Source organism: Gaeumannomyces tritici, assembly GCF_000145635.1.
Source record: "Gaeumannomyces tritici R3-111a-1 unplaced genomic scaffold supercont2.3, whole genome shotgun sequence".
Lineage (NCBI taxonomy): Eukaryota > Fungi > Ascomycota > Sordariomycetes > Magnaporthales > Magnaporthaceae > Gaeumannomyces > Gaeumannomyces tritici.
This window is the reverse complement of record NW_008804547.1, coordinates 4,375,807-4,395,001: the sequence shown is the minus strand read 5'-3', so window position 1 is coordinate 4,395,001 and position 19,195 is coordinate 4,375,807. Positions and strand designations below refer to the sequence as shown.

Below are 19,195 nucleotides of genomic sequence, written 5' to 3'. Positions count from 1 at the left end.
TTGTATGTGATCACCGGGGGCGCAGCAGCTCCCATGGGCTTTCCTTGCGAGTAGCCGCCGTACTCGCCTGGCTTGGGTGTGGTGTTGAGCTTTGCGGGAGATTGGTTGTGAGTCCAGACGCCAAGAAACCTGGCGTCATTGGAACCCGGCGCGTGCTCGTAAAAAAGCCTGTCGTTGTGGGTATCAGATGCCTGCTTCTGGGCCTTCGTGGAAGCTAGCCACGATACTCCCACTCCCCCCTGTTGCCTTATGGGAATGTGTTGGACGTGTTTGGGACCTGGGTGGCTACGCCAGAGCGGATCGAAGCCGGCAGGAAGGCGAGAGCGGGACAGGTCAAACGGGTATGGGTATCTATCTTCGGCCTCCGGGAAGGTACCGTCGAAGAAGCGGCCGCCCGAGCCGAGAGGGTTACAATTCCGGTATCGGGCACCTGCCTCGATTTCGCGGTAGAGGTAATCCGGCTGATAAACCACTGCATGTGTGTTAGCTTGCTCCCCCGGCTAACCAGGCACACATCTCCGAGCAGATCTTACCGGGTGGATCGTTCGCGTTTCTCCCTGGAACCTCCTAAGGTCCAGTTGGTGGATCGTGAACTGTGAATGTAGCGGTCACTCGTGGAGCACCGTCACATCCGACTCCTGTGGAAACATCAAAAACCGACGGTCCGACTTGCTTGCTGTTCTGGATCAAGGATGCGGCATGGTTGCCCTTGTTGGACCTGGGCCCGGGTATGGGTGCTTGTGGTGATGGCGGAGTTGCTCGCACGATTCCCGGAGTGGCGACCCGGACGCCGAATAGCAAAGTGGTGCCGTGTGCTGCTGAGGAAACCCGGGCGAACGGGCGAGGAAACCATGGACGAAGAGGCATGGGGGTAGATAAATTGATGGTGCTTGCATGTCCAGGTAGACTGCCGCGATGGTAATGGCCGATGCGAACACTGGGCCAATATCAGCTTGTACCTGGGTTTCAAGGGAATAAAATGAGGGCAGAAAGTTGAGGGAGGGATACGAATAAATATGGCAGTTAGCACCAAATGGACGTCAAGATTTACAAACGGAGGATAAATATAGGATCTCAGTTCTGCTAGAGTTGGCAGGCTGCGCGTGATGACTAGGAAGTTCTGTATAGCTCCAGCGTTTGCCGTTTGTCATGTAGACGCTGCTGCCCGTGACTATGTTCGTGCACGGCAAGGCCCTATCCCTGCCAAGCCTGTGTCGACAGTTCTGGCGGCTGCGCGATGACAGACCAAACACCGTTCTGTCCATGGGGATTCGGGAGCTGTAGCTGAGACGAATCCAGAAGCTAGTGGAAGGGCCGCACGTCTGGACGGCGATCGTTCGCATGCGAACGCCAAGGCCATGATCGATGCGATGCCGCAGGTAACTTCTCGTCACGCCGAGGGGAGACTCAACCGGATATCTTCGACTCCCTATAGCCTAGCCTTCTAGGCATCTGACTGAGTCCCTTACTCGGGATAAAAAAAATAGTGGAAGCGTGTTTCTTGGACCGATTTTCCTGGGCTGCGTAGCGATCGACAAGCTCTGATATGGTCAAAACACGTCTTCTTAGTATATCGCAGCGGGAGGACAAAGGACAGAACCAGACCTTCACACCTTCTAGTTTGGCTCAATAGATTGTACTTGTGACGAGAAATCATGTCTGCTGCGGGCAGTGCCATGCTGAACCAACAATGTATATCCGTAGTCTAATACCGGCCGTTTTCGTACAGCCACGGCAATGTGTTCACTTGCGCAACAGCCAGTCTAGCACAGTGGCGGCTGCCAAAAGCTTCTCCTCCTCGAGCTTCCGGCCAACCAACTGCACCCCAACAGGGAGACGCATCGATGCCATGTCCTCCTTGTTGCCTGTCCATAGCTTTTTGGTCCACTCGTCCGTCCCGTTGCGTGGCTCGAAATCCCACTCTGCCGAAAGGTCCTCCTGGGCGACGTTTCCGCCAGGGATCACCATGGCCGGGTAGTCAAGCAGATTCCAGACCTTGGTGTACCCTACCCATTTGCACCCACCGTGCGGGACCGCCGAATGCGGCATCGGAGGCATTATGAGAACGTCGGCGAGCTTTCCAGACTCGGGAGAAACAAGCGAGTTCCACTTCTCCAGGTAGGCTTGTTGCAGGTCCCACTTCCGCCTGTTCAGCTGCCAGTACTCGTACACCGATATGGCGTCGCCCCGATCAACCAGGTGCTGGACGTGTGGAATGAGAGGCTCGCCTCCGGCTGCGATATCATTGCGGATATCCTCACAGCCGTCAGCGGTGTAATACTCGTCCTAATAATCACAGAAAAAGTTAGCGTGCTGATTCAGGGCCAAGTGTGGCCTTTCGGGGTGATGAGAAATGAATACCATTAGCTCGGTACAGTCCGAATGCAGATGTGCATTCCACTCAAATACCTCGTGGCCAGCATCCTGGAGCTCCTTAACAGCTGACTTCAGGACGCGAGAGATGGGCGGATGAGGTCTGACAACCTCGTCGTCGTACAACACCGCAACGACAAGAGGACGGTCTTGGATCTGCTTGAGAATATCCTCGCGCCAGGGGATCGGGGCGCAGCGCGCGTCTACCTCCCAGGGCTTGGCTCGGACCAGTGACTCCATCGCCACACGGATCGTGCGGACGCTTCGAGCCAGCGGCCCAACTGACGAGGGGACATGTTCTTGGCCCTCGGTAGATACGGGGACGCCTCTGTAGGGAAGGCGGGAGCTCTATGGAGATGATGGGCGAATCAGTTCATAGAGCATCCCGATCGCGCCAAGAAAAACCACGCAATGGCACTGGGGGCTTGGTAGACTCGAATTGGGCTTACAGTAGGCTTGAAACCATATAGACCCATCATGTGCGCTGGGATGCGTATGGAACCCCCAATGTCGGTACCCCAGCCAAGCATGGAGGCTCCCTGCGAAAGGAGCGCAGCTTCGCCGCCGGTTGACCCGCCAGGAGTATAGCCTTTGTGCAGCGGATGTGTCGTCAACCCCCAGAGAGGATTCTCCGTCTCGCACCACTGCGTCAATCGAGTTGGTAGGTAAGTTAGGTGATCCATAGGCCTAGAGGAAGTATAGGGCTAGGAGGACACGGGCATGCGTACCATGATACTTTGCGGCACGTTGGATTTGGCAAGGATTATCGCGCCAAGTGAGCGCAGCATCCAGACTAGGACGGCATCGTCGACAGCAGGCTTGAAACACCTCCCCACGTATCCCAGGGTGGTGTCAACGCCAGCAATGTTAAACTGGTCCTTGAGAGTTACTGGGATTCCATGCAATGGGCCTGCTAATGTCTCGTTCTTTTTGACGTGATCGTCCAGCGCGACCGCTTGACTAAGAGCATCTTCAAAGACCAACTCGGTCAGGCTTTTGGCACAGTTGAGCAGTTAGCTAAGAGGATATTCTGGCGTCTTGAGTTGGTCGTTGCTGCCACCACTCGCGCCGACTAGGCTTACCAATTTGTCTAGGATATCGGCAATATTTGTTACGTTAACAGTCTGCCGAGGACACGCTCAGAGCGTGGCTTGAGACTGCCACAGAGCTTTTATCTGTCTGCGGGACGTTGGGGAGTACCTTATCGTGCGTTGTGCATGCTCTGCGGGTCACGTCCACCTCGTGCAGTTTAGGGTACTCGTCAATAATCACATCTTAAACACTGCGAGAGAAAGGAACGCCCTTTTCTGGTTGCCGACCTTTGGATGAAGGCCTTGGTGGTCTCGACGCAGCTCAGATCTCCACGCTCAAATCCTTCGAGAAGCTCAGCAACGTCGGTTCCGGGACCAATAGATAGCTTGGCGTCGGCATCGACACCAGCCAAGAAGCCTTGGATGACTTGTTTTCGTTGGTCGAGCTTGCGACGCACCGTAGCCTGCCACGGCGCAGGGGTGACGGCCTCTTCCTCTGCCATGTTCTTGGCGATCACAGGGTGTGCCGTGTGGTTTGGATTTTGGATCGTGGCAGATCGGTCGGCACAAAAGGTCCCAGAAATTCGATACAACAGTTGAGCCTGGGATGTGTGTGGCAGGCATTGACGGGCGGCTCCCTGGTTGAGGAGGCACTGGGAGGGTGGGGAGTCATGTGCGTGCGCCTTCCATCACTGACGCGGGGTCGGAGCAGGAGCTATCTGACTCCGCATCGCGCTGATCCAGTTGGAGGCCGCCGGTTTGCGGGGGGCATCGTTAAGCTCGGTCATGGGCACTGGTGTTGTTGCATCCAGGGGAGCTCGCTTGTGCCTGAAAAGAGAAGCTCACCCCTGACCATCTCTGGTGAATCGACGGGCAAGCTTACCGACTCCAAGAGCCCCGGCGCTTTTGTTTGCCGGTACCTGACACCGACAGGATCCCGTGGCGACTTACCTGAAGCCAGGGTGGCACAGGCTGGGCATGGCCCTACGGGCCCACACCTAGTCGCGGTCACTGCCGCGTCAAGATCCCCGCTGCTTTATTTGCATTACCATCTGTAGGGATACAGAACGTTAAAGCCGGCCCACCGACTGGGGGTTATTACGGGGTACAGTGGCCACATAGTGTACTACAGTGCTTTCAACTTTTTTTTTTCTTGCGCTTCAGCGTCCTTTTCCTTTTTCCCTTCCGCAAAATACCCAAAATGCAAAGGATGTAAAAAGTATTGGGATTAAACGCGCTAGCAGGCTGGGAAAGCAAATACAACGGTTAATTTATCCTATTAGCTTAAAAAAATTTAATTTTAACTTTTTTTGCGTGCTTTGGGCAGGTTCAGCTTCGCTGGTATTTACGGAAAGGAATTGGGAAAATGAAGGAAAAGCGTAAGAAAAAAAAGTTGAAAGCACTGTAATACACTATGCGGGCACTGTACCCCCTAATGACCCCGGCCGGTAGCCGACGTCAACGTTCTCTACCCCTACAGACGGTAAACAAGACACATCACAGACAATGGCTGTACGCTCCAGAAAATCAACGTGGCAGTGCTGCGAGCAAGATTTTCTGGGGAGTAGGAGGCACATCATGGTAAGGAATCATCACACAAGGAGGACGCGGCATGGACGCGCTCCTGCGCCCGCTGCTATCTGGCTGCTAGCCACTGAACTCTGATTGGACCGAGGGTTCCAATATGGCGGGTGCTTTCTCAGTGCCGCCGCCGCTCGCCTGCAGAGCAAGCGGGATTGATTGCCCAGGCGCCTCCTCTTTGGATCGTTGCGAAAAGGGCCCAAGCGAACTGTGCGACAAGGGATGCAGCTCTGCGGGTGCCCAGTGGGTGCCCAGCGGGCGGTGCCCCGGGGCATGAAGGTCGTGAACTCCGCCACACGATCCCTGTGGAACGCGAGTCAGTGTCGGCTGTCTGCCGCCAGATTCATGTTCCACCCCTGACCTGGTACTGGGCATGCTTGAACGGGGGCCAACGCGATGTGTTCACTCTGGATACGCCGCGCGTGTATAAAGTCGCGATGGTTCCGTCGTCGTTCGATGAGAGGACTTTCTTTCTCCTCAGGCTTCTGCCACACATCAATCTCTCCTTCCAGTTTCTTTCTTTCCTACCGTTTCTTTCTTATCGTCTTCTATTCTCTTACGTTCTATCTTGTTAACTTATTTTCCATCCTTTCTCTTCCATTTCGGCCCATCTTTTCCATCTTCACCACTTCTCCTCAACCGTCAAAATGCAGCTTTCCAGCTCTTTCCTCTGCATGCTCCTTGGAGCCACCGGCATGGTCAATGCTCTCAACATCAAGGCCATGTCTTTCAACATCCGATACGCCGAGAAGAACCCCAAGGGCAATGAGAAGCCCTGGGGCAAGGCCGACTGTGGCGGTAGCTGCAGGGCCCCTGGCGTGATCGGATCCATCGTCGACGCCGACAAGGCCGCATCCGCCGGCGGCGGTGCGCTCCTCCCCGGCCTCCAGGAGGTCCTCGACGACCAGCGCAAGGACATCCTCACCGCCCTCGGCAGCCAGTGGGCCTCGGTCGGCACCGGGCGTGAGGACGGCAAGGCCAAGGGCGAGTTCAGCCCCATCCTGTACCGGACCGACGTCTGGAACCTGATCGTCGAGCGCACCAGGTGGCTCTCGGAGACGCCCAACAAGCCGTCCAAGAGCTTCGGCGCCGGCTCGACCCGCATCGTCACCATGGCGATCCTGGAGCACAAGGCGACGCGCAAGCGCGTGCTGCGCGCAAACTGCCACCTCGACAACGTCAGCTCCGAGGCACGCGAGAAGGGCGTCGCCATCGCCGTCGACCAGATCAAGCAGCTGCAGGCCGAGCAGGCCGACCCCAAAGCCATGCTGCCCATCATGCTGACGGGCGACTTCAACGCCGACGCCAGCGACGTCGCCTACCAGAATATGGTCAAGATCGGCCTCCTCGAGGACGCCTACAACATGGTCGACGCCAAGGCCCGCAAGGGCGAGTTCGGCACCTACACCTCGTTCGAGAACAACGGCAAGGCCCGCATCGACTTTGTCTGGCTCGGCCCCCTGCCCGCCAAGCCCTTCAAGGCCACCGCCTATGAGGCCATCAACAACGTCAAGGGCCCCGTCATGTTCAGTGACCACAGGCCTGTTGTTGCCGACACCACCCTTGCCTAAATCAGGCAGTGGCGGTGTCTTCACCCCTTCAAGTTTGATGTTTGTTACGATTCAAGGTCTTGGGTTGGCTGGGGGGTGTGACTGGTGTCGTTGGTCTTGGTGCCGGAGACCTGGTTGGGCAGATTCTGTTGCCCACCGTGTACCAACTTGTATATACGGCTGTTGGAAGGATAAGATACCCCGAAATGTGTTATAGAGGTGTCATGATGCGCTCATACCCAAGAAATGTGCCAAGTATCCGTCATGCTTGCTTGTAGCTGCTGACGTCTTCCTGCGCCATGTGTGGTGGCCATGTTGCGGCAAGCCACAATCTCACTGGATGATAGCGATAAGTTGTTAATTGAGGGGTGCGAATCCTGCGGAGATGACGTCGCTGATCTTCGAGTGTCATCCAGCAACATGATGCGACAACGCGGCAGGCAGTGGTCATTGGGAAGAAATGGTGAGGAGAGTATATAAAAAGAGGCATTCTACACAGATGGAGCATGAATGTTTTCCTGCAGCTCCTTTTTCTCGACTGCATTCCACAACCTAAAGAAGAAGAAAAGCGTATGTCTACACATCTTCAAGCATACAGCAACTCATAATGTGGGTCTATCATGCTGGACGGCTATGGAGGGCCGATGATTGAAGACAACAAAATATTGACGAAATGCATCTGGGCGTCCTAGAACCCTATTAGAAAATCCATCTTCCTCAAAGATGTCGGGCATCTTCAACACCCCTCCCTCCAAGGACTCCAAGGACTCGGAAAACAACGGTGTCGCGGGCGTGGCCAAGGCGGGCACCTCGACGCTTGGCAACACCGTCTCCGGGCTCACAAATACTGTCGGCGGGGTGGTCGGTGGAGCAGGCCGCGGCCTGGGCGAGACTGTTTCGGGTATCACCGGAGGCGCGGGGAAGCCGCTGGGCGACGGCATCGGAAACGCGGCGACGGCGGTCGAGGGTGGCGGCCAGGGTGTGGCCAAGAGCTCGAGGGACGCGGGCGAGTGGAAGACGAACTGAGTGGGCATGTGCCTGAGACCGAGCCAGATCGGACTTGTCGGTTCGCTGTGGTGCTCTATGGCATGGGGTTATGCTTCAAATACTCGTGTGGTGCTTGAAAAGCCCAAGGTCTAATTGCACGTCTGCATACATGGATCAAAACGAGCGCGGATTGTGGGAGGATTTGTTTTGTCACGAAAACTCGCGAGCGACCATGCATCCTTGTTCCCATAAAATCCCACACCAGCCCGACCAGCACCGCCTAATAGTTTCTCCTTGCAGCAGCACAGAAGCCAGCGCCCATTCCACTGCCAGAGAATTCATTTACCCATTTCCCTGAGAACCGACTATTTCTTCGATTTATACCTGTTTCACCCAGTCTCGCACTCGCCATGCCCCCCAGCCCCGCACCCCCGCCGAAGCCGACGGCGGCCGAAAGACTTGCTGCCCGCGAGCCCATCCCAAAGCCCGTGCCAGCCTACCTGCCGCAACCAGGCTCCGTCCTGACCGTAGACAAGGACGCGTATAACCGCATACAGTCGGCGCCCCGCGTGCTCGTCGAGGAGTTCACGCTGCCGATCCGGTCCGGCAGGGCCTGGAAGGCGCCTGCCGGGTCCATCGTCCGCATCAGCACGCCCGAGGGGCCACAGGTTGGTAGGGCTACCATGATTCCTCCCGGCAGGCCGCTGCCCGACCTCCAGAACTGAACTTACAAGACCCCAAAATCCAGGTGACCTGAACATCTGGAACGCTCACAACCCCCGCGAGCGCTTCTGGGCCAGCCGCACGAAGCAGCTGCACTCCTCGCACGTGAGCACCCACGACCGCCTGTGGTCCTGCCTCCCCTACATGCGGCCGCTGGCCACCATAGTGGCCGATACGCTGTCGTGGTACGGCGTCGACGAGCACGGCGGCCGCGTCCACGACCTTCTCGGCACCCGCTGCGATCCCTATATCAACACCGTCCTCAGCGGCGGCACCTACGACTACCAGTGCCACAGCAACCTGACCCGCGCCGTCCTGCCGTTCGGGCTGAACGAGCAGGACGTGCATGACGTCATCAACCTGTTCCAGGTCACGGGTCTCGACGACCAGGGCCGGTACTTTATGAACCCTTGCCCCGCCGAGGCTGGTGACTACATTGAGCTGTTTGCAGAGCAGGACCTCTTGCTTGCGTTGAGTAAGTCTGCCGACTCCTTAGGCCCCGGGTCCACTAGCTTGCCCTTATGCTGCTGCCGTCGCCTCCGGGGCTTGGGCTAACAGGATCGTGTCCACCAACCATAGGCACCTGCCCCGGCGGAGATTTGTCTCTCTGGGGATTCGGGGCTGCCAGCGAGCAGGAGATGATCAAGTGCTGTCGGCCGCTCAGGGTCGAAGTGTTCGAGATCCAAGACAAGAACTTCCTAGAGGCCCAGGGGTGGAAGGCTGCGGAGCGATCCAAGTACGCCGGAGCACATGGCCTGGACATTCCAATGGGGGAGGGGCTCCCCTCCTCACGATAGCCAGGTGGCATTGTGAATTTTGGCTGCCTGGAAGGTCGCGTGGCTTAATGCGATGCTGTCAAAGGGCGCAAAAGACACGTTATTGACAAGCGACTTGACACAGTCATTTTTCCTGTCGCGACCTCCTGTGCAAATGGCTGGCCTCCAGCTCCGACACCGGCATCGGCCGACACCCCACCAAATCTAGAACCCCCTCGGCCCCACCCCCTGAACCTCGCTTAGTCGTCCTCACATCGCTGAGTCACGTTAGCCTGTGCATCTGTCATCGAAATAGAGGACGAATGACATCTATGTCTGCGCCCTTTCGACAGCTCTGCTATACATCTTGCGATAGAAAAGAAGTGTTCTAGGTCACGTTTGCATATAGGCGGGCTGCTTATATCACACCTCATGTTCTAATTGCAAAACTCGGCCATCAGGGATCGCGAAAACGGCACACCCGCCTGCGCAGGACCCTGTCATCTGGAAGCTCCGACCTCGTTCAACTCTACCTCCAGAACGAACAAAAAAAAGCTCACTTAAGATGCCCGAGAAGCCACCAACGCCACCACTGTCGACCTTGACAATCCGCAAGGCGACCACCGCCGACCTGCCACTCCTCGAACCCCTCGTCCAGTCCGCGTACCGCGGCGAGCGGAGCCGCAAGGGCTGGACGACCGAGGCGGACCTCATCGGCGGCCAGCGCATCGACCCGGCCGGGCTGCTGGCCAAGATCAACGACCCGCTGGGCACCGTATTAATCGCCTTCCCCGCCGGGGACGAGGCCGGGGCGGCCGCCGCGGTCGCCTGCTGCGAGGTCATTTTGGCCGGGAAGCCCGGCGAGGGCGAGGGGTTATCCACGAGCTACTTTGGCCTCTTCGCCGTAGACCCGGAGCGGCAGGGCGGCGGATTCGGCAATACGGTGCTTGCAAAGGCCGAGGAGTACGCGAGGGACACGCTCGGCGCGTCGCGCATGGAGATGACGGTCATCTGGACCCGCGACGAGCTGATCGCCTGGTACCTGCGTCGGGGGTACGTCAAGACGGGGGAGCAGAGGCCCTGGCCGTACGGGCAGCCGGCGAACGGGAACCCGCTGAGGGATGACCTCTACTTTGAGGTTTTGGTCAAGGATCTTAGTTGAATAGGTAGATGGGCTCAGCAAACTTTTCTCTCTACTTTGCGATGTTATGATGGAGAAGTCGCTTCATTCGACAAGCTGCCCATTTCGGGGGGGTTTTTTTTCAGGCGCACTCACATCGCCCCGAAGTTGGCCTTTGCAGCTGCAGCTCATCCAGATTACCAGCCTGGATTGATATTCGTCCAATTGACGGGCTGTTGGCTCACGTTCTAGGTCGGCGTTTAGATAGGTAGGTATCCTGCATCCAATCGACTCGCCTACGCAAAACGGCAAAGAAAACATTAGCAACCAAACCGCCACCGCAATGCGAGCTTGGTCTTGATAGGCTTGTCAGCCCCGGCAAGGCTTCGCATGGCCGGCAGGATCTGGCCTGGGGCGCCGCCTCAAGTGGCAGGGCTGGCGCTAAAGATCAGACCAGGGACCTTGACTTGGCCACGCGATGGCGGGGTTCTGCGCCTTCTCGGTTGCTGCCCGGCGCTGACAGCCAATTTGCCCTTGACTGCTGGGGCCTGTACCCGTGCAGTTCCTCCCAGCGTCCACCTTTTCAACAACGGCAATTACATGGCTTCAAATAACCCCATTCTCCCTCCCGATGCCCAACCCCGTTATGCTGCTGCCCTCCCTGCAAGGTACATGTGCACGATGCTGAAAACCGATTGCTTTTATGTCCCTGGGGGCCTCATAACGAAAAAGTCCGACGGCGCAAATGCAATGTTCTCTCCCAGTTCGGATTGCCAGGCCGATACTCGAATTTCCTTCCGGCCCCCTGCTTATGCATCTCTAGCTATTGGTCCCAGGGTTCAGCGGTGCCAAACTCCAACAGCCGCGCGCCACGAATCCCCGTTTCCTGGGTTTCGGCTCCAGCAAGAAGAGGCAAAGACGCGGGCATGTCCCGACTGCCTTTCAACCCAACTCCCCTTCCCAGACGCCTAGAGAGTTAGCTCGCCCGCTTCTCTCCTCTTTCCTCTCGAACCTACTGTTGCCATGTGTGACTTGCGCCCCCGCCAGTGAGAAGATATGACAATATAGAGAGCCTTACGCCACCAACGACAGCCAGCCGTGATCCCCTTGCTCTACACGCTTGCCGAGATGTGGGTGACAGCTGGCGCTTCACCGCTACTACAAGTTCTGTTGCTCATACTCGCAACACTATCCGGACTCGTCAAAGGCCAATTGGAAGGGCGAGCGTTGCGTTTGACCAACAAGGATTGGAACGCGACCAGAGGCCGACCCTTTACGATCTTTTGGGCCGACAGCAGTGGAGAAACCGTGTCGATCTTCTTGTTCACCAAGTCGGCCGACAAGCAAACCCTCGCGCTCGTCAACAAGCTGGCCGACACAAAGGAAGGACAATACACTGCCACGCTCCAGTCGACCCTTGCCCCCGGAGAATATGCCTTTGGGGTGAACGATGGCGCTCTATACTACTCGCCCTTCTTCCAACTTGGCAGCCAGGATCAGGTACGCACTGCAACTCTTGCTGCCGACACATACGCTAAGACGCCAAAATGGCCTTCCAGTCCCTGGCAGCACTAGCCACCAACGCAAATCAGACAACTTCAAGCAATAGCAGCACAACAGCACCCTCCAGCCCACCCAACTCGACAGGTGCACTCCAATCAACAACACCAACCCAAAACCCATCTTCAACCGCGAACCCCGAATCCACCGGGCCCCAGACAGCCCCAAGTGGCCCCACAGACGGTGAAAAGATCGGACTGGGCGTGGGCGCGACCCTGTTCGTCGTCCTCCTCGCCAGCGTGCTGGGCTGCCTTGTCCGCCGCGTCCGCAAGCAGACGCAGCTGGGCGACGACGACGACGACGACGACGACCGCACCATGGCCGTGCGGGACCCACGCGGGGGCCTGAGGACCGCGCCCTGCGTCCCCACAAACGCGCGCGGCGAGCCCAGGCCGCCGCGGCGACCCGGCTCCGTCGCCCGCAGCGCCCACTGGGCGCGGTGCGTCCCCTCAAAGGGCGCGCTGACGCTGGCGTCCGTCAACACCTTTGAGCTGGCCGCCGACCCGCCCGGCTCGCCGAGGCACGACGCGCTGCATGCCTCGCAGTCCGGGTTGACGTCGCTGCTGGAGGTCTCGCCGGCCACCCCGTCGGTACGGACCGAGTCGCTGGCCGAGCTGAGCGCAGAGCCTCGCTGTGAGGCCCGAGAATAATTCTTGACCTATTACGAGCCACCTTCATCTTCTTGTTGGGACTGAAGGGCAACATCGCGATGGAAAGGAGCGGAGAATAAAGGCCTCTTATTCCAAGGCACTCCCATCGCCTGAGAAATAAAGGCCAAATATGCTTGCCGAAGGCCGCAGCCTGGATTATGTGTACTGGGTTCGCAATTAGTTAATTTAAACCTGCTAGCTAGTCTTTGGACACACTACGTCTGATAATGTTGGGAATCGAACCTTATCGCCTGTACATATGAAGAGCGGCTTTGAGGGCCACAGACCGACAGTTTCCAACTTTCTAAAGCGCTTCATCCGGTCTGGAAATGTCAATTTACGGTAAAGACAGTACATGGTATTGTCTATCAACTTCAGATGTGATGGTGTCGAAGACCTACTTCTGTTTTTTCAGCTCTGTACAGTTTTATCTCTCATCAAGGCGGGAAGGATCAAACGGCTGGCACACACAGAAATTGATTTATGATATCAATAATGCTATGATATTACCCCATCTCACCGCGCTCCCCACGTAAAATTGTTTCTATGGTGTTCCTTCAAGCAATAGTCTGTGTACTTTGAATTCCACGGCTGATGATTCAGTCAACTTGAATCAGTGGAAAGCTACACATGATAGCCAGGCATAAGCAGTGTGTAATAATAAATATGCGCCCTAGAGACCCTCCAAACACATCTCTCAACATCGAATGGCGAGCCTCCACTCGGTCCAGCCGGCATGGGTCCACTGTGGGCGGTTAGACGACGCCGTCCATATCGTAATCGTCTAGGGGATCATCTAGGACTTCAGCTTCGGAAAAGGCCTTGTGCCTCTTGTTCCGCTTGGCTGGCGTGGCTGGGGCGGCATCGCCCTCGTTCTCATCCTCGGTGGCGTCGTGATCGATAATGGGTTCATTGGAGCGCCCTCCCGAGCCGTTGCCACAATTCCTTGAGCTCTTTGCCGCAGGAGAGACGGCAGAGGCGGCAGAGGCAGCGCCGGCCGCAAGATCGTCACCAGGCGCAGCGCTATCGGAAACAGCCTCGGCCGCGTCACCGCCTGCGGTCGCCTTCCTCTTGCGCTGGCGCGGGGTCCATTGGTACGACTTGACGACGCCGGCGGCGGGCTTGCTGCTGCCGTACTTCTCCTGCAGCTTCTTCTTCAGAGGCCCGAAGCACGTGCGGGCCGAGTGGGCGTTCTTGAAGCCCGCGATGACGGCGAACTTGTCCCAATCGATCTTGGAAACGACACACAGGTAGAAAGCAGAGTCAGCAGAGTGGCTAATTGAGCGAGCAGATTCGCTGTAGCAGGGTCTACATAATGGCGACCGGGCAGGAGCGTAAACAAACCTGAGGATCCTGGGCTGACAGCCAAGCAGCAGCGACCAGCTCGCACTCACGGGCTGTGAGATCAAGCGTGGGCTTCCGGGCAGCAGCGGACTTGCCACTCGATGCCATGTTGAAATTCGGCGCGGTCGGAAACCAGAGCCGAAAAGGATTTCCAGGAAGCTAGTCTGAGGCTGTGGATAGGTGCTGATGAGAGTCTCTAAAGATAAACGGCCGTTCGGTCGCGCTTTGATGAACCAAGCTCTCAATCTGATTGATCTGATTAATGCGATTGTGTGGAGAAGCGAGCAATGTTTACATGAGAGGTCCGTTTAAACTTCCAAGCTGGTATCTGGCGCTATTGGGCCAGCGCGTTGGGACGGCGGGGAGACAGCACAACCCCACTGATGGGAGAGAAATATGTGGGGCAGCGCACAGACTTTTAGCAGGCACCTCCCCTTGGGCAAGCAATTAAAACTTTTGCTGTTTGTTTCCAGCACCAGCTCCTAGTTTACCGTAGGCCTGTGGCCTTGTACTGCTTACTTCCCCAAGTGGCGGACCAGACCCGCGAATTTTCGCGAGGGCCCGGGACTCAACGATGGCGGTGGCTACTTCTCCGACCCCCACTAGCCCCGCACTCAAACCTCCGGTCGAGTTTCGCCTGGCTCGAAGCTCGGAGGACGCCGACGTGGAGCTGAACCCTGGGCCCGCGCCTTCCGTGGACAGCGACGGCAGGCGGGAGTCTTCCTTGACTCCCCACTGGTTCAGGTCGCGGGAGTCGTTGCCAGCACCGGCCCGGGGCAGGTCCGCCTCCATGGGCGCACTGCCCGAAACAGCTCGGGGCCTGTCCCCCTTGGGCCGGCTCCGGAACAGAGTTGCTCCACCGCCACGGCCGCAAGAGGCAGAGGCGCGGGCTTCCGGGCTCGCCTTCGGGTTGGAAACGGTTCTGTTGCCTTGGGACGATGCCGACGCCAAAGAGTGTTCCTGGGCTCGGAACAATTATGCGGAGCACCGGGTGATCTGCACCCTCCCTAACGACCGGTGCTGGCATTCTTGCTTGCCAGTACGGTTTGTTTCTGCGGGAGGGTTTCATTAGATCCAGTGCGTCGTTGACCGGGTCAGCAACACGAAAGCCAACTTCTCAGTGGCCGATGTCCCTGCATTGGCAGAAGTCATCGTCCGCTGTCTCACCAATCGGAGGGCACCCGTGCTTGACGGCCACGCCATCTCGGCTCTGGCAATGACCGTTAAAGTGCTGCTCGGATGCCCTAGGGGAAACGGGGGGTTCGCCGTGTCCATACATACTAAAACCGGCAACGTCGTTTTCCACTATGATTGCATTGGGAAGCCGGATTTGAGAGGCAAGCTGTGGTGGCTTCTCGATCACTACGAGATGGTCCATGGCGGGTCGGAGCCCCCTAGCCAGGAAGAGGTTGCCGGCGTGAGATCTGCGGAGGAGGAGAGCGCAGGCGAGGAGCCATCCGAGACAACGCCTACCCCTTCCGTCGCCCAGGGCCTGGGGGGCGCCGAGCCCGGGCCGAGCATCCTTTCTTCGCCTGTCGGACAAGCTGTGACAGAGGGCGAACCGCCAGCCAACGCCAAGGCACACGTGCCAACCCCTTTGCCTAAAGATGCCACTCCTGCGGCCGTGGCGGAGGCCACAGAGTCCAGAGTGCAACAACTCCAATCGGTGGGCCAGGACACGCTTTCTTGGCCCGTGGCGCGACCCGAAACTATACAAGGGGGGGACGAAAAGAGGAAAACAAGAAATGATTAAAAGGTAGGAGATTTGAAGCTTTGAGATTACTGCTTTTACATCATTAAACAAATGGTAATCGGTTATGAGTGTATATTGATGCAGCCATTAGAATACGTTGTGATTTGAGACCCAGGTGGACGTAATCACAGTTGAAGAAAAGTCGCTTCCTTCGTAATTAATAACGCGAAGAGTATCTTGGCTCGCGAAGGAACATAGGGAACTGCAGGACTCGTAATGTTTGTAGGAAACAAATCCTCGAAAACACACATGGCCTCCAAAAGGGGTTTTATGAAAGTAATTTAAAACTACCGTCTTTATGGGATAAGCTCTCCTTTTAGGAACACGAATATCCAAATCCAACCAACGGATAAACGCTATTTCCCCCCATCATACGACCCCGTTTGGCATGGTCAAGATGAGATGGCAATAACCATCCAAATGCCCAGCCCCGCCGTCAGTAACGGTACATGCCCAATTTTAAGTTCCGCCAATGTACCCGGCCCCCCTTCCCAGCTCCCTGAAACTGCTTCTGAAGTTGCCCTCCCTCATAACTCTCGGCTCAAAGCCCTCGGGGTTTCTCCAGTACATTAGGAGAGCATCCTTGGCTTCTGCGGCAGATCCCTGGCTGACGATTCCCTCCTTCTCCAGGTCGCCCATCACGATGGCCAGCCAGGCGCGGCAGCCCTCCCATTCAGGTGAGAAGTTAAACGCATCCCTGCCCTTTCCGTTGATTGACTGGATGATGTCCGCGACGGTGATAGTGCGGGCCGGCCGAAAGGAGAAGGTCCTTAGGGTTTCGTCGGTATTATAGGGCTGGGCTGGCAGGGACGCGAGCTCGATCTTGCCACGGATACCCTCGCTGCCGTAGCCAGGAGCCATGTCCAGTGTCACGCATGAGGTTGGTGAGGTTTGGAGAGAAATGGTCCAGTGGTTAGTGGGCGGTTCGCCATTTTCGTCTCCCTCGTTGTTGTCGTTGCGAAGCGTGCAGAGATGGAGGACTTCAACCGCGCCGGCGAGATCCTCCTCCTGGAAGGCGTCTGTATCCCAGTTTTCGCTAATTTCGGAAACCCGACGAATAGGTTCGGTCGAGGAAGCTTCCATTTCGCCTGCAAAGATGGACCTGGTAAGGGAGCCTCGTGGTTGCATGCCTCCCTCGTCGCTCATGTTTTCCTTGTCGGGATATGCAACGAGATGCACGAAATGCACGAGAGCGACGTTCTGGGACAGAGAGACATGGTTGAGCTTATCAGCCTCCCAGTTTCCGTCGAGCGAAGCCATAGAGCTGGTGGTATGGAGAAACCCGGGTTCGAGTGTGGGGATTTGCTTCTTGTATGACATGGAAGCGTGGCGAGTGGCAGGTTTGTGACAGGGAGGAGGAGGAATAAGTGCCAGATAGGGATATTGATGACGCGTGGGAAGAATCTTGGACGTAGTATGATTGAGTGCGTGAGATATTGGGCAACAGGATGCAACCAGTGAGCGTTCCATGACCTTATATCAGCGGCTACAAGTTTCCTAGGTACCTAGTAGGGCTGGTGGCCACCCGTGTTCTCGACCATCGAAGAGGGCCGTGATCTGCAACGACAAGGGCTGCACATGGGCTGCCGCCCAACATGCAAATTAGCAGCTAAAGGGAAGGGGCGTCTGCCTGGCCGCCGACGGGGGACCTTTCGGGCCAACACCGGCGCGTTTACGGGCTACGACTGGGCTCGGTGAGCGCCGTGCGGTCAGGTCGTGAACTTGTGGCCCCGACTGAAATAAAATCAGGAGCCGCTCCGCTAATTTGACGCCTGCACAGCCCTTCGAGGACAAACGTCAAATTGCCCTAATTTTAATTTTAGTCGTTTAGCGCAAGAGGATAAAGTAACACTGCTTTTTTAGTGTTTTAACTCATACCTCAAACAACACAAACACGCAGTGAAAGCGTTAGCAAAGCCCGAAGATGTAGTTTTTTTTTGTTTTTTTTAATGTTTAATCTTTACCAATTTTCAATTTTTCTCGATTTTTACTTATTATTTTTATTTTTATTTTTTATTAATTTCTATTCTTTTACCGATTTTTATCGTTTAAACGGTGGTTTCCAGCGGGGGACCCCCTGGGACCCCTTTTTGCCTCCGGCGGCGGCTACAACGATCCCTCACCCGCCGCACTGTCTGGCAAGTAGAGTTGATTAATCGTAAGCCAGGACGGCTGGATCCTTGTGGACTGGTCAGCGGCCATTTAAGCTACGGACTGTGTCCCAAATAGGGGAAACTTTTGTCAAGGTAAAGAACAGCGACGTCACAACACCGCCCCCGCCTCGCCAGCTCGGCATCCGGCGGTGTTGTGGCTTCGCTGAACAAGCGCGTAAAAAATGCCTGCCAGCCCGTGTTCATGTTGTTCGGTGTGGACCCCTTTAGCGGCAACGACCAACGCATTGGTTCCAGGCTGGGGCCCTTAATCCCACCTGGCGTTACGCTGCTGGGTCCTGGAAAGCGGTCCCCCATAGCCTCCTCAGCAGTGCTGCCTAGGTAGTTCTGCTAAACGTGCACGACTGTGGGGACTACTGTAATCCCCGTGTGCCAACTCTCTGGCACAGAGTCGCAAACCATCGAATTCATGATGCCGGCGACACCATGCTAGGCCCATACTGCCTCCCATCATTTTAGAAGCATCAATTAGTGTTCTCAAACCTACCGGCTGCATTCCAAAAGCCATCATGTGCGCGCAAGGCACAGAGAAATGTTCTATCTGCTACGCAATCGGGCCATCGTAGAACGATGAGCTCGGGCGGACAATTGACGATGCCCGGAGCAGACGGCCGCAGGGCGTCGTCTTCAAATCCGTCATCGAACTCTGCGACAGCTACATCAGCAAGAGGTTCTCCTCCGAGTCGGAATGCGAGGATTCACAGTGTGCCATCGAGAAGGCATCGTCGTTGGGGCTGCGTGTTCCCCCCATCAAGCAGATCCTGTAGGTCGGGAACTGCACTGAGTACGTGCAGACGCGAGTGCGCGGCCCAACCCTCATGGAGACCTGGCACACCCTGGGCATCGCCCGTACCGTTCGGCTCGCGTTCCAGCTCCGCGGCATGGTTCAACGCATGCGCTCTGTCACGAGCCCCACGGCCGGCTCGCTAGGGACGGGGCATGTCGATCGCTTTGGCTTGAGGACTACTAGGGCATCCCTGCCCACTCCCCGCCGGCCGCCATCCCGTGTTTCGTCAACTTTTGGAACAGCTTCGTCTCTTTCCGTCACGAGTCCCGCAAGACGGCCGAACAGCACCCCGAGGCCTGCCTCCAGCCCCTCGATCACGACCCGGAGCTCGTGTTCACCCACACCGACCTTGCTCCGCGCAACCTGATTCTCGAGGACGGCACCGACGACCTGTGGGTGGTGGACTGGGATGAAGCCGGTTTCTACCCGCGGTACTTCGAATATGCCGGAATGCACAACTTCTATGTTCCGGAGGGGTGGACTTGGTTGGCGCGACTGCGCTGGAGGTTTTTCGCCTGGCTCGTGGCGGGCTCCTGGGCTCGGGAACGTCGATTCTTGTCGGAGGCTCTCCGGAAAGCACGGCGGTTCGGGGCGTCCCGGTGATTCAACATCAAGGCCGGGGCGAGCGCATCCGAAAGGACGAACCTCGACTAACATGTTTCGTACGACCGTCCTGGCAAAAATGTTATGTATAAATAGGCAGCCAAAGCGACATGAGCAACAAAGATTAAACCTTGGGACTGTTTGTGTGTATGTAGTGGCGGACGGCATCCCGCCTCCTATGGTCCACGTATAAAAATAACAATCAAG

At 56.8% G+C, this 19,195-nt stretch overlaps 9 protein-coding genes across 10 annotated transcripts; 6 read left to right on the top strand and 3 right to left on the bottom strand.

The window, feature by feature from the left end:
- Positions 1-874: 874 nt before the first annotated feature.
- On the bottom strand, positions 875-4,435 carry GGTG_06591. Of its 2 annotated transcripts, XM_009224410.1 has the most exons (7): positions 3,693-4,435; positions 3,574-3,595; positions 3,456-3,463; positions 3,102-3,366; positions 2,823-3,017; positions 2,362-2,721; positions 875-2,286 (listed from the first exon to the last, which is right to left on the bottom strand). In XM_009224410.1, the coding sequence occupies exons 1-7, from the start codon at positions 3,905-3,907 to the stop codon at positions 1,744-1,746; spliced, it is 1,608 nt and encodes a 535-aa protein (XP_009222674.1). In that variant the 5' UTR covers positions 3,908-4,435; the 3' UTR covers positions 875-1,743. The 2 variants fall into 2 exon arrangements, with proteins under 2 accessions (XP_009222674.1, XP_009222675.1); XM_009224411.1 differs by having other exon boundaries at positions 3,456-4,435.
- A 1,197-nt stretch (positions 4,436-5,632) lies between these two features.
- Positions 5,633-6,556, top strand: GGTG_06590 (hypothetical protein; the record flags this gene model as incomplete). The annotated part of the gene is made up of 1 exon (XM_009224409.1): positions 5,633-6,556. The coding sequence occupies one exon, from the start codon at positions 5,633-5,635 to the stop codon at positions 6,554-6,556; it is 924 nt and encodes a 307-aa protein (XP_009222673.1).
- A 702-nt stretch (positions 6,557-7,258) lies between these two features.
- Positions 7,259-7,561, top strand: GGTG_06589 (hypothetical protein; the record flags this gene model as incomplete). The annotated part of the gene is made up of 1 exon (XM_009224408.1): positions 7,259-7,561. The coding sequence occupies one exon, from the start codon at positions 7,259-7,261 to the stop codon at positions 7,559-7,561; it is 303 nt and encodes a 100-aa protein (XP_009222672.1).
- A 195-nt stretch (positions 7,562-7,756) lies between these two features.
- Positions 7,757-9,344, top strand: GGTG_06588 (meiotic chromosome segregation protein). Its single transcript, XM_009224407.1, has 3 exons — positions 7,757-8,194; positions 8,271-8,720; positions 8,825-9,344. Exons 1-3 carry the CDS (start codon positions 7,933-7,935, stop codon positions 9,040-9,042), a joined length of 930 nt encoding a protein of 309 aa, XP_009222671.1. The 5' UTR covers positions 7,757-7,932; the 3' UTR covers positions 9,043-9,344.
- A 221-nt stretch (positions 9,345-9,565) lies between these two features.
- GGTG_06587 (acetyltransferase) lies at positions 9,566-10,162 on the top strand (the record flags this gene model as incomplete). The annotated part of the gene is made up of 1 exon (XM_009224406.1): positions 9,566-10,162. One exon carries the CDS (start codon positions 9,566-9,568, stop codon positions 10,160-10,162), a length of 597 nt encoding a protein of 198 aa, XP_009222670.1.
- Positions 10,163-11,248: 1,086 nt separating this feature from the next.
- GGTG_06586 (hypothetical protein) lies at positions 11,249-12,330 on the top strand (the record flags this gene model as incomplete). The annotated part of the gene is made up of 2 exons (XM_009224405.1): positions 11,249-11,620; positions 11,680-12,330. The coding sequence occupies 2 exons, from the start codon at positions 11,249-11,251 to the stop codon at positions 12,328-12,330; spliced, it is 1,023 nt and encodes a 340-aa protein (XP_009222669.1).
- Positions 12,331-12,791: 461 nt separating this feature from the next.
- On the bottom strand, positions 12,792-13,983 carry GGTG_06585 (hypothetical protein). The gene is made up of 2 exons (XM_009224404.1): positions 13,675-13,983; positions 12,792-13,562 (listed from the first exon to the last, which is right to left on the bottom strand). Exons 1-2 carry the CDS (start codon positions 13,780-13,782, stop codon positions 13,086-13,088), a joined length of 585 nt encoding a protein of 194 aa, XP_009222668.1. The 5' UTR covers positions 13,783-13,983; the 3' UTR covers positions 12,792-13,085.
- A 1,873-nt stretch (positions 13,984-15,856) lies between these two features.
- GGTG_06584 (hypothetical protein) lies at positions 15,857-16,687 on the bottom strand (the record flags this gene model as incomplete). The annotated part of the gene is made up of 1 exon (XM_009224403.1): positions 15,857-16,687. The coding sequence occupies one exon, from the start codon at positions 16,685-16,687 to the stop codon at positions 15,887-15,889; it is 801 nt and encodes a 266-aa protein (XP_009222667.1). The 3' UTR covers positions 15,857-15,886.
- Positions 16,688-17,376: 689 nt separating this feature from the next.
- Positions 17,377-19,132, top strand: GGTG_06583 (hypothetical protein; the record flags this gene model as incomplete). Its single annotated transcript, XM_009224402.1, has 4 exons — positions 17,377-17,569; positions 17,657-17,673; positions 18,165-18,361; positions 18,628-19,132. The coding sequence occupies 4 exons, from the start codon at positions 17,377-17,379 to the stop codon at positions 18,986-18,988; spliced, it is 768 nt and encodes a 255-aa protein (XP_009222666.1). The 3' UTR covers positions 18,989-19,132.
- Positions 19,133-19,195: the final 63 nt, after the last annotated feature.